At 48.8% G+C, this 12,501-nt stretch overlaps 1 protein-coding gene across 6 annotated transcripts in view; it reads right to left on the bottom strand.

Moving 5' to 3' along the window:
• The window catches only part of ACACA (acetyl-CoA carboxylase alpha), a 107,325-nt gene that overhangs the window by 61,499 nt on the left and 33,325 nt on the right, over window positions 1-12,501 (bottom strand). For 4 of the 6 annotated variants that reach the window (XM_050321988.1, XM_050321993.1, XM_050321990.1 and 1 more), the window contains 5 exons: window positions 9,589-9,702; window positions 7,989-8,102; window positions 7,323-7,412; window positions 6,766-6,884; window positions 44-67 (listed from right to left, as the gene is read on the bottom strand). In XM_050321988.1, coding sequence (XP_050177945.1) covers window positions 44-67; window positions 6,766-6,884; window positions 7,323-7,412; window positions 7,989-8,102; window positions 9,589-9,702 — 461 coding nt within the window. The remainder of the gene's footprint in view (window positions 1-43; window positions 68-6,765; window positions 6,885-7,322; window positions 7,413-7,988; window positions 8,103-9,588; window positions 9,703-12,501) is intronic. The other 2 variants (XM_050321991.1, XM_050321989.1) reach the window with 1 other exon arrangement.

Here is a 12,501-nt window from a genome sequence, read left to right as displayed (position 1 = left end):
CTAGTCTGTCTTTTGAAATTTTAAAAGATGACGAGTACCGTACCTGTTTAGCGTGGGGATGTTCCCTCTGTAATCAAACAACCACAGTTAGTTACAGACTGGTTAGTGAAAGCCATAATAAAGAACCATCATCAAGCTGATGCACAGACCAGCAACAACTTTACAATTGGCTAACCCCCAGTTTCTCAGCTATCAGGGAGAATTCACCGTCAGGGGCCCTGAGGAGGCACCACCGCCCGACCTCGCCTGCCGTGGGCACGAGCCAGGCCATGCAGAAAACATGCACATCATAAACCATCCCAGGAGAACACAGTGGCATTGCAAGGCACCCCACGTTCTTATTCATCTTTTATCATTCCCCACTTCAAGCCCTTTGCACACACCGAGTCAGCTCCACAAGCAAGACCAGAAGGGAGTCTGCACTCCCTGACAGAACAGCAAACAGCAGAGATGCGAAGAAATGACCATCTCACACAGGAAAATTGCAACAGGTTCAGGAAATCCGAGCCAAATCCTCCTTGCCAAAGCTCCAGGCTAAGCAGCAGCCCACGCACCGGCTCCCACAATGCAGGAATAAAGCAAGCACACACAGCACCGGGCAGCAATCTGCATTTTCAGCATTCAACACCAGAAAGAACAAGCTTAAGGCTGAAAAGAACAAACTTCAGGAAAATTTTACCATTCCTTTTATACTGTCAGCCCAGCTCTCCACATATCTGCTTGCTGATCAGGGCTTAGTGATGCACACAAGGCAGAGAGGAGTGAGGGGCACGTTTTCAGAGCAGCAGAACAGCCCAGCTCACGCCAGGTACAGCCAGGAGAGCGTGAGGTGAGGGATTGCTCCATGCAAGATGGAAAAACTGACAGGCAAGGTAGCAAAGATTAAATAGAAAAAAAAAAAAATAAAAATCCACGCTCACAGGAGGCTTGTGCAAGGAGATTAGCAAGCATGAAAAGATGGAAAGGAGAGCTCTGAGGAGCATGTAACTGGACAATCCCTCTCCCCTTCACTGCAGGAACCTGTAGGAGGTCAAACCACGGACTTTCTTGACATCCTTGACCATAGGCAAGACCCCAAGTTACTGGGCATGAAGTCTCAGTATTTAACAACCAGTGCACGCCCAGGTCACACTGTTAAACATCTTGTCTGTCCCTGGTCCTGTCCCAAACTGGTTTTGTCACAGCAGAGTCACGTTCACTACAGGGTGGGATGTTGGGTGCATTACTGGTAGGGGCACAAAAACATCCACACAGGAGAAAGTAAAAAAATTACCTAAAAACATATCTCTTCTGTTAAATAACACGAGAATTTAATTGAATCTGAGGCAGTGGAGAGGGACACGGTGCTGCAGAGCCTGTGGTCAGGACCAAACAGGCCAGAAGGGCCTCAGGGGGTCGGGACTATTTTTTGAGCTTGGCAAATAGTGGGAAAGCTGCATGTGATCTACTTCAGTCGGAAAAAATAGTCTGGAGAGGACTGGCAGTTCCTACCCCCGGCAGGAACGCTCGTGCAGCCGTCCCTGGAACGCTTTCAGAAAACAGGGAGAGGAAAAAACAGCGTAACAAATGTTCAGTTCAGCCTCGGGAAGGGCACCCTGGTGCCGTGCTCCAGGAACTGCCTCCAGCCACTCAGGACGGGGCTGAGGGGACTGTGGCAGGAATGGCATGGAGGAAAACAGGAGATCCAGTGGCTGGGAGATGGCAGGGAAAATGGGAGAACAGTCTTCAAGCTGTTCATCCTGGAGAAGAGCAGGTTGTGTGGAGACCTCAGAGCCCCCTCCAGAATCTGAAGGGGCTACAGGGAACCAGAGAGGGACCCTTCATCAGGAACTGGAGTGACAGGACAAGGGGGAATGGGGTCAAACTCAAAGAGGGGAAATTTAGGTTGGACACTGGAAGAAATTCCTCCCTGTGAGGGTGGGCAGGCCCTGGCACAGGTTGCCCAGAGAAGCTGTGGCTGCCCCATCCCTGGGAGTGCCGCCGATCTCACTGAGGATCTGCTCCACACCCATTCCAGCTCTACTGTCACCATCACTCCTGCTGCCCCTCCATGCACCTCCCAGGGAAGCTCAGTCTGGTTCCCTTTGCCCCCCTTTTCCTTTTCCCCTTTTTTTGCCTCAGACAGGAGCTCTCCCCCCAGACCATGGCCATGCATGCGAAGCACCGCGGGCGAGCTCCAGCTGCGAGCGAGTGCCAGCGCAGGGCAGAGCCTTTGAAATGAGGCAGCAAAGCAGAATCAGCAGAGGTTGGCTCAATAACCCACTTGTAGTTATTAACAGCAGTACCACAGGAGAAAGAGCAATTCCACTGGCTCTGACCAGTGCCATTCCTCTTATGTTTCTTCATTTCTGTTGAAGAATCTAACCAGAAGGCTGTGAAACATGCCTCAAACCACACATTTTGATTGGGTTTTTTCCTCTCCCTCTTTCTTTCCTTATTCTTCTGCTCCCTCTGTGATTCAGCCAAGCTGAATCTGCTACTGAAGTCCAATTTGCATAAAATTATCGTCGTTCCATTCAGTTTGCTGCCCCTTCCACAGCCCCTTCTTTGCTCTGCTGGAGGAAGATGTTGCCCTTTCCGAAGCAGGCAAGCCAAGGGAACGGCAGCACATTACTGCTGCCTGCTGCCTAATTAACATCAAACCTCAGCACGGAGCTGCAGGGATTTACAGGTGTCCTGGAATCATTTTCCCCTCCTCCCTCCCCTTTCAAACCAGTCTCTCACAACAAGGAGGGGACCTCAGGCTGATACCCATCGAGTTACCCCGCTGGGGTTCTGGGTACGGTCAGAGCCCACAGCAGCACAGTTGGTTCACTCCTGCCATCCAAAGACTGATGCAAGAGGCTGCTGTAGCAACCAGTCCAAAGAAAATGCTCCCATTTCATCAGAAATTCGAATATTATGAGTATATAGTAGTAAAATTATAGTAGGAAGGAACTCACACACACTGCTCTAAGTGTAAGCAAGCTCTGTGTTCTTAGAAAAGCACTGTTTGGGAAACAGGGGTATTTATTCTGGCCTTCAGCCTTCCAAAGGGTTTCTACCTGTAAGTTAAGGAAGAGGCTGACCCCATAGATGATAAAACATCAAGAGACAGCAAAGGAGAGATCATGCACCACGCTTAAGCCTTGAAATCAGCAACATCCAAGTCTAAGGAGGAGGGTGACAACAAACATCCACAAGCACAGAGAGAGGAGATTCTGGGCAAAACCAAGCACATGCTAGTTGAGACATTTATACTGATGGAAATACCCTTTGACAAGCCTCACAGCAACCTGGTCTAGTTGAAGGTGTCCCTGCCCATGGCAGGGGGTTGGAACAAGATGTCTTTAAAATCTATCCCAACCCAGGCCATTCTGTGGTGTGCTGGTGTGAGACATCTTGTTTATCAAGTTTCCAAAGTAAAAGACTTTCTTTAAAGCTAAGCAAGCCCATTATCAAAACCTGAAGCCTTCATTTGCAGTGCTAAAACCTTCCTTACTTCCTCCTTCCAATGGTACATCCTGACCAAATTCCCTCAGGACATCTCAAGGCCAAGTGTGGCAGCTGGGGGTGGCACATGGGACAAAGAGAAGGTATGGACCCAAAAACAGGTACATCCAGCACCTCTAAGTCACCTTGTCAGCACCTGCCTTAGCATCTGACACAGGGAACAAACACATCTACAGGGATCTGTTTTGTGGGAACATGTTTATCTCCGAGTTCTTCCCCTCTGATCCTCCAGGATCTGCTGCTGGGGAAGGAGAGATCAGCTGAACACCCTGGCTGAGGGAACACAGGGAGCTGGAGGAAAGGGGATGCTCTGGGAGGAGCAGAGCAGCTCAGAGAGCTGGCTACAGCAGACAATGTCCCAGTTTAATTTAAACCTAACAGTTTCAGACATAAGAAAGGCTGTTGGAAAGCAGGAGAGGAGAGGGGATTAGAAGAAAACACTTTTGTTGAAAAAGCACTATAATTCCCTCTCCTCGACACACAATGTTTCTTTGAACAGAAGATTTTAAGCTAAGATTAGGCAAGGCCTGTTTCATGTGCTGAACACCTCAGAAAGGCCTTTCAGTGTCTGTCACCTGGGCTGCCACCTTCACAAAGGCAGCTGAACTCTCTGAACACCAGTCAATATTCCACTCGCTTCTCATCTCGGCAGGGCAGGCAGGACAAGAGGGAAGCAGAGAACAGCTCCGAGCAGGGCTCATTTCTTCCTCCCATCTTTTCTCCCCAGGACTCTGGCTGGCTCAAAGAGGCAGGTTATGCCAAGGCAAGAGCTCTGCCCACAGCAGTTGTCTGCAGTACCCTGTGCAGCGTGGAGCCATTGGCATCCCGGAGATCCCCTTGGATCGCCTCCTCCAGATTGGATTTCCGCAGCCGCTCTGCTCCAAGAGGGCTCACAAACTCCATTTGCTGCCAGATGGTGACACTGCACTCCTCATCTGCCCACACTGGGCAGAAGGAATGCTGCTTGGATCTGGGAAGCCCTCTGTGGTTTCCATTAGAAGCTGTTTTTCTCCCCAGGACTCTCCCTCGCCATCGGGATGGATTATTACAATAGGATGTTTTCTACTAATTTAAACAAATAATTCCCCAAACAGTTCCTGCCCACAAAACCCACCAGGAGCAGGTTGCATTTCAGTGACTTTGTCAGCAGATTTAACACTTTTTCTGTCCTCTCTGTTCCCATTTAAAGCTTTCCTGTGGGCAGCTGATGGAAATCCTTCCATGGGCAAAAGCACAAAGTCTGAGTCCAAGCTGTGATCAGGCAGCTCAGAAGCAGTGACTGTCACAGTTAAGTACAGCCATAGCTGGGTTAAATATCAATTAAAAAGAATTTAAATATAAATTCATAAGTTTCTTTAGAATTTAAAGCATTATCAGTTTGCCATTTTCTCTATATGAATATTTACTCCAGTAAAATTCGAGCTCTCAAAGGTTCACAGAAATCTGACACAAAAGGGACCAGGGTTTAAAAATATCTAATAAAGTGCTGAAAAATGGTATGGCACCATGTAACACCAGTTCCAAAAGGGAATGCTCTCCTAAGGGCTCTCTCATATCTGCTCCTGGTTCACCAGCCCTGCAGAGCCTCAAGGGACATTTTGGGATATTTGGGGTTTGCCCTTGGAATGCATTTTTAGTTTTTCAGTCTAAAAGTTCGTGCTACAGAAGATATGGAAAAGCACGTGATGAACACAGAACACGGTCAAAAACAACGAGAAAGACTTGAGCAGGACAATGTCAGAATTTTGAGATTTCTGTGTCTTGGGTTTAACACCAGGGGTGCCTTCAGAGCTCCTGAAACCCACACGCCTGTGCCACCCTCAGCCCCTGGGCACCCTGTGCTCCACCCCAGGCACACAACAGCCACACCAGAGGGACAGCAAGAAGCTGCATCAAGCACCAGGAACCAAAATCATCACTGGCAGGTGGAGGCACCTCACAGGAGCAGAACCTGCCTCTTCAGGTGGTGAACAGGCCCCCGAACCTGCTTCCCTCTGCGCAAGGGCTGCGATGCATTTGTCACCCATCAGCAGCACCGATGGCTGGGGAGCAGAACTGAGCTCAGAACGTGGTCCCAGCCCGTTCAGTGCAAGGGGAGAGGAGATTTGAGGACAAAGAGCTGTTCCTGAAGCAGGAACAGTTCTCTCCCAGCTGACCTTGTCCGACTAAGCTTGCGCACAGAACAGAGCAGTGGGCAGCACGGGCAGGCCAAAAATCCCCAAGCAACAAAGGTAACTGAGGCCAGCAGAGAAGAAATGGAGAAAGAACGAGGGGGGAAGAGAACATTATAAAGGGGTCCTAAAAATAGTATGCAATTATTTACAAATATTCCAGAAATGTAGGAAACAGATGAGCCCAAACGCGCGTCCCGCCCGCAGCAGGGGCGGCTGGTGGGGCTGGCTGGGGACAGCCATTCATTTCCAGCAAACCAGGTTCTGAAAACCATTTCATAAAGGGTGCTGATGGATTCCCAGCGAAGCGAGACCGGACCCCACCAAAAATAAAATCGGGGAAAAAGATGCTCGGAAACAAAGGAGGGAAAGAGCAGCGGTGCAGGAGCAGCACAGACCGACAGTGGCACCCGGCGGCCGCGGGGAATCACTGCGGCCAGCACAGCCAAACACGGCACCCAGCACCAGCCAAAACTCCCTCCTGAGTGAGGAAACACAGCGGCTGACTGACCTGGCAGATACTGGAGAAGCAACCTGGTCTACTGGAAGGTTCCCTGCCCATGGAACAAGATGATCTTTAAGGTCCTTTCAAACCAAACCACTCCACGATTCAATGATTTGATTATTTTGTAAGTTCTGATAACTGAGTTTGTTTGGTTTTCTTTTTTTTTAAATGCACGAGAGAGATGCCCCCTTCTCTAGACAGGGCAGCAAGAGTTGATGCTTTTGGCTGCAGTCATGAGAAATGCAAAATACTGATTAAAAACCAAACTACTTCAGCTCCAGCATTTTATATAAAACATTCAAACGTGCATCTTGGTCTGCTCCAAAAAAACATCTGCTACAAAAGATGTCACCTTATCCAGCAAAGCCAGGGGGGAAAGTAGAGCCAACACAAACAGTTAGAAAGGGCTGGCAGGGAGGGGACAGAGCCTGTTTGACTGTTCTGCACTGAAGTTCTGAGCAACTGATTATTCTGTCTGGAACTGTATCTTTTGGAAGCCTTGGGCCCTTTCTCCACCCATCCTACTGCAAGTTATCTTTGCCAAGGCAGCCCCTCACGGAGCAACAATTCCAAAGGCAGCCGCAGACGGGGTCTGACCTGTTGGGGTGGGAGGTGGGCAGCATGAACTGGAACTCCACCACGCATGTGTTGTCCTTCAGCTGGCGGTGCTGGACACTGTTCAGCTCGTAGGCAATGTAGGCCCTCCGAACGTACACCTGGGGACAGAGAAGCTGCATCAGCCCCACCGGGCTGGGGAAGCAGAGGGAGAAGGCAAATAACACACCAGGGACTTCAAAAATACTAAAAACCAAACAGATGCCTCCAAATGAGTATCCAGACAGAACTCTAGTTCAATGAGAATTTGAAGTTACTCCTTGTGGATGGCCTGTCCAGCAGGACAGAACAATCAGGATTATGACCCCACTCTCTGACAGCAGCTTCACTTCTTTTCAACCACCTCAGACCTCTTCACACAAAGATAACTTGAATTTGAAATTTCAGTCAATTATGAACATTATTGCTCCAGGCATGCCCGATTCCACACAACCTATAGCTCTCTTGCTCTTGCAGGATAACAGTGCTCAAAACAAACCAAACCCACAGAAAAATTAAAAATGCTCTTTTTGTTTTTTTTTCAATGGGAATAAACTTACCTCCAAAGCTGCCATTCTTACCACCTGGTTACTGTGGTAGAAAAAGTTGGGGAGCACATCAAAGATGGATGTTTCGGATAAAATGAGTTTCTGGAAGAGATCACATTAGGGCAGGGATTTAAAAGAGAACCATCTTGCAAACGGGGCCAGGCAAAAAAGGAAAAACCCCAAATCAAGTCTGACTAGCTCTGATTTCTAAGCTTTTCCCATTGTTCATCAAGGACTATGAACTTTTTATATTAAATCAGAGAATATCTGAAGGTGGAAAGGACTCATAAGGATCATTGAGCTCTCCTCACAGGACCACCCAAAACTAAACCCCATGAGGAGGAGTGACATCCAGAAGCTCCTTGAGCTCTGGGCCATGACCACATCCCTGCCCAACCACCCTCTCAAGTGAAGAACCTTTTCCTAATGTCCAGTCTGAACTTCCCCTGGCACAGCTTCACAGAGGGGATCAGCACCTCTCCTCCACTGCCCCCTGTGAGGAAGGTGTAGACTGTCAAGAGGTGATTCCGGTATCAGTGGAGGAATGAAAACAAAACAGGGGGCAAAAGCTGGAAACCAGACCACAGGGACTTGGGGACTAGAGGTGAGATTCAGTACAGAAACATGGAGATCAGCGAGAAGAGAGCAGGGGAACAAGGAGAGGAGCCTGGCAGGTACCTGCAGGTTCTCAATGCAGAACTGGTGCCCGTACATGTCGATAGCGGACAGGAAGATGGACTCGACCTGGTTGTGACGCAGCTCGTAGGAGGGCAGGTGGGAAGCAATGAGAACCTGGAAAACCACAGACAAAAGGAGTGTCAGTGAGAGGAGCCACGCTGGGCCATCAATGGGGGGCTGTCGCCTCCAGGCAGAACCGCTCTGCTCCGTCCCTGGAGAGGCGACCGGTTCCTCCCGGGAATTCTGCGGCACCTGGGTGATGCTGCAAACTCCCTCCTCTCCCCAGCCTCATTTGTTTATCTGCTCTGTTTGTATCATTGGCAATTCCCCACAGAGGAAAGGAACAGCTTCAATCAAGTTCCATCAGTGCATGTGATTTAGCAGTGCAGAGCAGTCCTGGGGATTGCCTGGCTGGCTGTTAATTGGGAAGCAGAGCTGGCAGGGAGCAGCTGTGGGAAGGCCCATGCACAGCTCTGGAGCAGAGGAGACAACAGACACCAGTGCCAGGTATTAAATACCCAACATGAAGGATGCAGAGAGAGAAAAGGGAAGCAGCTTGCAGGGAAAATGAAGTGGAAGAGCAGCACAAGGACTGCAGCACATCCCCAGTTGCTGCGGGAGAGGTTCAATCACGGAATGGTTCAAGGACACAAACACAATCCTGAAGGAAACAGAAGGTCACTGAGCAGCTTCAAACACCCTGTTCATTTTCAGTAGTCAAGCTAAGAAATAAAAAGAGAGCTCTCCAAAGTGTCAGCTTTCCTGCTTTAGACTTTTAGGTTGGAGATAGGGACTGTAGAATGAGAGAAGTGATCAGACTCTGGGGTCAGCGTTACCATGAAACCACTGTGCCCTCTCACCCCTTCCTGCAGCAGAGGAAGAGTTAAACCAAACTGCTAAACAAGAAGTTCACAGCAATATCTGTGTGGCCACATAACGTTCAAATTAGCTCTGTAGTAGATTCTTAGAACTAACAGTATCAAGAGTTTTTGCAATTATTTTCAGGTTAAAACAAAAAAAAAAGAGCTGGAAGAAACCAAAAGACCAACGTAATCCTTTGTGATAATTCCTCAGCAGCTGCAAAGAACATCTGGTTCTTGTGTAAATGGCCCTCTCTGTCCTCTGCACACACGGATCCACAATTGTAAGGCAGCTGAGGAACCTGGAGAGCAAGCATGTCCTTGCTGTTCCTGCACAACCCAGGCAGTCTGTGCTGGTCACTTTGCAGATGACAAAGTCACCAAGAGCCACAGTGACCACGTATTTCCACCTCCTCTCTCACACAAACCATGGGCAATTCCCAATTCCCTCCTCTGTAAGCCAGATAAAACTTCTTGGAGGAGCAGAGACAAAGGAATGTATCTTAACTTTAAATATTGCAGCGATTGGGAATCCACTGCAATCTTAGCCTGTCACCACAGTCAATCACTGGTTAACGAGCTTCACTGTCAAAGCTGCTCACAGTATCTGCTCTCTCCATTTGCACAGTAATCAAAACAAACATCAGGAGATACAAAAGTTCCCAGAAGGGTGAGCTGCAGGCAGGAACAGTCCATACTGAATCAGGGATCAGCTGGGATTGCTGCACACACTCCCTCACCTGCCGTGCCCGCAGGGCCACCTTGGCGTTGGTCGTCTTGCTGAGCTGGGTCAGCTCGGTCAGAATATTGATCAGCTCATCTGTCAAGGTGGGGTCGCGGCCACAGAGCTGGTCCTGACAACAAACAGAACAGGAAATGGTTAGAACAGAGGGAAACCATCTTCCATCCTCCCTCCAAGGAGTTCAAGCCTGCATACAGACACACAGCAAAACCAAAGAGCATAACTTCCAGTGTTAGTGCTGTTCCAAAACTCTTCTGAATTCTTCCATTCAAAAAAAATGCAAACAGTAAAGACTTTCCTCCAAAAGTAGTTTTGATTCCCACCATGAATAATCCCACAGTCTTCAACACTTCTTGTGATCCTCTTCCCTCCCACTCCCAGAGCTGGAAACCCTCTAGGAGCCTCTAATGTGTTCCTTCCATACAGCACTTAACAGCTTGTCTTGGTAAATTAATCATAGGAGGGAAATGTGAGATGAAACAGGGATTTGGCATGAGAAAGAGCTGGTGCCTTAAAGTTCTAAAGATATTTTGAACACCTACAGTCCAGAAAAGGCCCCTTGAAGATCCAAGACATAGAAAAGGATAAGAGGAAACCTCTGTGCAGCAGGTTAGATAGATAAGCTGGCCAGGGAAAATAAAATCAAAATCAAACAATACAAGTCCCATAGACTGACTGACAAGAACAGCTCAGGAGATTCCAAAGCTAAAGAGCTTTTCCCCCACATTGCTCTTGATCCCCTTCTCTCTGACCCCACACAAGCACGATGGCACCTCTAGGAACAATGACATAGGTCTCTCAGGAAGAGACTCAAATCCCTTTGACTAAAAAAATTTCTAAGCTCCTAACTCTGATCAGGTTGCTGTCCCTTCCCAACCGGTCTTGGGCCAGCAAACATTACAGTGGTTGTTCCCAAAGAAAGTTTAGTACATTTATCCACTCCAGGGCACTGTGGGAATTCACAGTGAATAATTCAAGAAGTGCCCTGGCCGGATTTGAAACACAAATTCCAGGGTGTTGTAATGTTGCTGCTCCAGGAAACAGAAATCCGATAGGACACGGGACTCCTGCCATGCCACCAGCGATGCCTCCTGCTAAGGCAGGCCCGTGCATAGAGCAGCCAGTTAAGTACAGAGAATGAGCATACAACAACAAATCACACCATATTTCAACAAATATATGAAGGATGAAGTAGTTCCCACCCTGCCTTAAGAGCCTGCTGGCTACAAAAGGTGAATGATGGCAGCACAGCACTATTACTGAAACCATCCTCGGAGCCGCTCGTTAGTAATGGATTCCTGGGATACATCAATAACAGCCACAGAGCCATCGAGGTACTTGGACATGTCATTGCCCTTGGACAAACTTAACCCACCCCACAGAAGCAGCTTGGCTACCCATAAAACACCACGGCCTCCACCCCGGTGACACCAAACGTGCCATCGGGTCCCTCAGACGTGAAGAGTCAGAAGGAAGAGGAATGACTGCCTTTTGGTTCACAGCACGTCCTGAAGCTCAGGGAAAGCCAGCTGTGCCATGGGTGACCAAAGGCACACTGCCCCTCCCGAGCCCCTGTTCCCACTGCAGAGAAGTCCCTGTGACACCCATGAGGGCAGACCCCACGGCAAGGCGGCCCCGCAATGGCAGCGGCCACTCCAGCAGCACTCGGGTCACCCAGAATGGTTCTTCCCCCTCTGGTGTTTTAAATTCCAGCACACTGGGATGTTGGCCTTTGCTTGAGTAGACATAACTGACAGTGGTGGAAGAGCGACCACACAGGAAGGGAAAAGGAAAGCTCTTCGAGGCCTCCCTGCATCGCCCATCTCGCCGCCCGTCCCTCAGAACGGCCAACACGAGGGCCCGGCGAGCTCTGCCTTCCCCGACACTGCCTGTGCAAGGGGAGACCAACCAGGCCAAGAGTTTGGGTCCCATTTTAGCAGGAAATAACAGGGATGACAAGGAGAGAATAAAGGCGGGCGCTGGCTCTGCCTGCTGCGATTGGCAAAGGCAGCAGCGAAGCCTCAAACCGGCTCTCTGACAGGGGCTAACGCCTCGCCGGCACCCCCGTGTAATTACACACTTGAGTGACTGGACTCTGAAGAAAATTGAAGGCCTGAGCTGAGAACAGCTGCCATTTTCTCTCTCCATCACGCCAGCGTGATTACTTGAGAAATGAACAGCCCCGGCTCAAAGCTACTCCGGAATTCTCCGAGGAAATATGGCTCCGTGTTCAAATAATGAGATTCTTAAGGCAAGCGTTACTTACAATCACACCACACACCAAAAAGGGAAAGGGGAGGAAAAGAGGGGGAAAAAGGAGAGCCAGAAAGAAAGAATGCCGGGGTCCTTCCATCTTACAAATGAGAATTTAAGAAACCCAGTCCTCAGCCTAGGAAAATAATGATACTTTTTTGCTTTGGAGAGTTATTTCGTGGATGGCTACTTTGGATGTATTTTTGGCAGTAACAGGCCATATTATGTTTTTAAAATACAAGAAGAAAGAAAAGGTGTGTGGGGAAAAAGAGAGACAGTAATTGGAATCAGCCTCTTAAAAAGCAGGACACCCAAATCCAGTCTGTTGGAAATCATGTTGTAGCAAAATTCATCCTGCCTTGAGGAAGGTGAGCACTCATTCTGCTTCAAAGCATTGTGTGAGACAAGGATTCTTTGGGCCATTTTAGGAAAGAGGAAAAAGGGACAGGACTCAATTGGGGTTTTTTTAATTATTTTTTTCTGGGAATGTAATTTACTGGGAGTTTTACCCATTAGAGTGGGAACAAAGTTAATGAGGACTGAGAATCTTCATGGAGTAACAAGTCAGAAGAACACAAGGAGGCAATGGTGGGTTCTGGCACGAAGATTCCTTGTGTTTCTGAGGTGGACTCTATGTCTGACCAAGAGGAATTCCAGC

Source organism: Myiozetetes cayanensis, unplaced genomic scaffold (assembly GCF_022539395.1).
Source record: "Myiozetetes cayanensis isolate MyiCay16 unplaced genomic scaffold, myiCay2020 scf27, whole genome shotgun sequence".
In the NCBI taxonomy this organism is placed as follows: Eukaryota; Metazoa; Chordata; class Aves; order Passeriformes; family Tyrannidae; genus Myiozetetes; species Myiozetetes cayanensis.
This window is presented reverse-complemented; position numbering and strand designations above follow the sequence as displayed.